This window comes from Cynoglossus semilaevis, chromosome 2 (assembly GCF_000523025.1).
Source record: "Cynoglossus semilaevis isolate Cse_v1.0 chromosome 2, Cse_v1.0, whole genome shotgun sequence".
NCBI classification, from domain to species: domain Eukaryota; kingdom Metazoa; phylum Chordata; class Actinopteri; order Pleuronectiformes; family Cynoglossidae; genus Cynoglossus; species Cynoglossus semilaevis.
The window spans coordinates 14,135,838-14,139,647 of NC_024308.1; the positions used below are offsets into that span (position 1 = coordinate 14,135,838).

The 3,810-nt window shown below is 38.8% G+C and overlaps 1 protein-coding gene across 2 annotated transcripts in view; it reads right to left on the reverse strand.

Annotated features, from left to right (window-relative positions):
- Positions 1–3,810, reverse strand: part of ghrhrb (growth hormone releasing hormone receptor b) — a 32,425-nt gene that overhangs the window by 10,356 nt on the left and 18,259 nt on the right. For both annotated transcript variants that reach the window (XM_017039931.2, XM_008338543.3), the window contains one exon: positions 367–474. In XM_017039931.2, the coding sequence (XP_016895420.1) occupies positions 367–474 (108 nt within the window). The remainder of the gene's footprint in view (positions 1–366; positions 475–3,810) is intronic.

Consider the following 3,810-nt stretch of genomic DNA (forward strand, 5'->3'; position numbering starts at 1 on the left):
ACAACATAAAGGCTTTTCTCTTCACTGCTAAAAAACAAAGACAAAGAAACGGCCTCGCAGCCTCACGGCTCCATCAAAGTCAGGTTGTTTTCTACATCTGTGTAATACAAAGTGTAATATATTTAGTGTTTTGTCTTCAGCTCTGTTTTAATCCTGATGCGTGTTTTTTTATGCTTAAATAAACAGTCATTTAAATGAGCCGTTACTGCACTGTAATATACGGCATATTTAAACGCTGCATTACGACAGAATTCAGAAATTTGGGATGCGATATGAACTGTTGAATGGCCAATGGCCATTTCTTAAACACGGACCATGATCCAAACACGCATGACATCTAATGAATGAATGAATGTTTTATGTTACCTTTGTTATTAGCAAACAGCTGGGACACGTTGGCACACGAGACACTGACCACCTGTCCGACATCTGCACGGTACCAGCAACGGATGTCGTCCCATACCGTCCGACAACCTGGACCACAGATACGGAGAGGAGAGAAAGAGCATTTGATATCGTTGTGTTGTTGGATGTGTGGGGGGGGGGGGGGGGTTAATTTTAAATTAATGGCATTTTTGGGGGTTTTCTTGCAGCTTAAAAATCAGAATCAGGTGGACTGTAAATGACATCATAGTTGTTACCACTGAGAATTTTAATTAACTTAATTAAATTCATCACCTGCAACATCAGGCTGGAAAAATGTCTTACTGAATTAAAACAAAATCCCTTAGCCGATTTTGTTTAAACAAAAAACAAACCAAAAAAAATTAAGAGAAAAATTGATTTACTGAGACTGTAATTAAAAAAAAATTACACATGCAATTACCAACAGTCAGAAAAACTCAGAAGCTTTAGCAGAGCAACCGTCAAAGATGGCAGTGAACTGACACATCTAATTAAGACAGTGCAAATTCAACTTAATATTGACTGCATATGAATTCATCCATTTTTATTGCAGTTTGTTTTTTATGATAAAATAATAACAAAAAATACAGCATAATATTTTTGTACATGCGTCGTTAGTCAACTCAGAATAATCCTGATAATGAGTCTGAATACTGGCGGGAAATCAGTTGGTGATAAAACCCAAACTCATATTATATGGGGATATGAAAATGTTTTTATTTATTGGAATTAACCACATTCCATGTTGTGTGAGGCAACAGAAGAAACAACAGGAAATATACTGTGGACACTGAGTACTGAGTACTGAGTACTACAGCCACTTAGAAGTGAATCGCTGCCATTTTGATTTTGTTTACTCTGCTGATACTGTGACAATCAGATCAAAATCATTCCCCTCCAGACCAGAAAATAAAAGAAAAAAATTGAGAGAAATTGAAAGTAATATTTTAAAGCAGAAAATCAGTTGATCAAAAATATTTTGTTAATGTTTACTGTATATGAAACGTCTTCTGATGTGATTTCCTGTGGTTGAAGTATAAGAGATGTTGGACTGGACAACCTTCTCCACCCTTCTCTTAAAAATAAAGAAAACATAAGGGGGAGGTGGGGGGGGCACTTGTTTCTCCCCCTGGTGTCAGTGGGTATCAAAGCTGCTCAGTCCAAACCTCATCCATAATAAAACACAGATTTGGTTTCAGCGTCAGGAATATGTGACCTCAATACACAGAGCCGGAGTCAGACCGATGTTCTGAGGCTGTGCATCACTGTGTGGTCAGTGCTGGTCAGTGCTGGTCAGCTGACCTTCCCTCTGCATCAACTGGAGGTGGCACATTATCAGGCAGCTGCTGTAACTGCCCTTAATGGCTCTGCAGGTAATGAAAAGCCACAGTGAGCTGCATAAAAGGACAGGGTGCCTTTGTTTGAATCCCACTGTGAGTCAAGCGTTCGGCGGGGGGCGTCGGTGGGCTCCTCATTAGGTCCTAATTAAAGCGGAGCTCCTGACACTGACAGATGAACGGAGCGATGCTGTTGCTGTTGCTGCTGCAGACATTTGGACCTGTTTACATCAACCATCCTCGGCACAAAGGTGCCTTTGGTTTTCATGCTTTTAGACAAATGTTCTAGATGTCGGCTCTGAAAACATGCTACCTGCTACTTCTGTGCTCACACTTTCACACACTGGTGAGGTGGCGAATCAGCCTGGACATGAACTGGAAATGTGATGATTCTGCTGTGGTGGAAGAAGCTCATGAAGTTCTTACCACACGGAGCAGATGTTCAGAATAATAGCTTTCAATTCTTACAATGGTAGGAACTCAGGAGCTCAGGAGATAATGACGTTTATGTCTTTTTGTCAATTGTGTTCCTGCCATAGATTTTTTAATTTAATTTAACAGCCATCTTGGGCTTCTCCTATAGAAATGACTTACATTCTGCACATGCAATAATTAGCGCAAAGAGATCAAGTAAGACTTGGATTTAGAATTTCATAACATCAATATAGATTCAGTAAAAAAAAACTCTTTATGAATGACTTGAGAATCAAAGTCCTTCACAGAACATTTCTAAAGAAAAGTTTTTTATATATTTGTTGTTGAAAAAAGATGAATTTCACTTTGTCACTTATAGTTCCATTTAGAGTAAAATTGCTGATAAAGCAATGCAGGATAAGTTCTTAAAAGAAATTAATTATTTGAAGAACAAATCTTTTCTTTGTGGCTACATGTTTTAAAAACAGTTGAAAATAATCCAAATTTGTAGCCACTGATACATTTTTAAAAAGAACATAATTTAACTTACAAGACAATATGCTAAGAAATGGTTAAATAAGTCCTTTATACAGAACTATTGAGGGGCCAAAAAAAAAAAAGAAAAAAAAGCAGTACCAGTACTCAGGTACATTTAGATAGGTCACATGTGTCAAACTCAGGCCGGGGGCCAAATCTGGCCTGCAGAGTAATTATATTTGGCCCGCGAGATCATATGAAATGTGAACTATATTGGCCCATCATTACATAGTCCTATACACTGGCAGGATTTGTAGTATTAGTGGTGTATGCACTATGTTATAGCACATACTTATTTTATTTATTTTTTGTTGTTGGTCTGTGAAAAAAGATTTACATTAAAAAGGAACTGGAAAGGCTCTTCAGGCAGATGAAGAGACGTAATACGAAACAAATGCCACTGATGTTGGTTTTATTTCTCATGTGTTTATAAAATAAGCTTTGGTTGTTCAAGATTTACTGTTTACCCCAAACTAAAGTTTGTTTCCATATGAAAAAAATTACATATCTGGAGAGAAGGGAAAACATGCACGATTTGTCGTCAATGTTTCAATAAATATTAAGTTTGGCCTGAGACTTTTTTTAAATTTTGGACCACTGTCAATTTGAGTTTGACAGCCCTGCTTTAGGTCCTGGTCCAGAGTTTGGTAGAAAACTGAATGTCAGTGTAAACACTTCCTCCTGCCGTCTCACTCCAGTCCAGTGTTCTCCTGCGTCCACAGCAGCACAGTCGTCAGTTTGTCTGACAATCGGCTGCTCTGATATTGTTACCAGTTAATACAGAAGCAGAGGCTCCGCAGGGACACGTCTGACAATATCTGTTCTTTCAATAAACAATGATGTGGGATGAGGTGGAAGCAGAGGTTAACGGAGAACAGGAGGATTTGGGAGTGACGATGGTGAGGTGGACGACCAGCTCTGACGGTGATTCAGCACGGGGTTTGATGTTGTGTGTGGTGAGGCATTATGGATACATAAAAGTTTGGTTTATGTTTGTGTTTATATTGAGTCATTTTCTACTCCCTGGATCTCTCATCTAATCTCCCACCTCTGTTGTGAGAAGCTCCCACAGCCCCCACCTGACGATGGAAACAGAGAACAGAGTTCTGACTTGAAG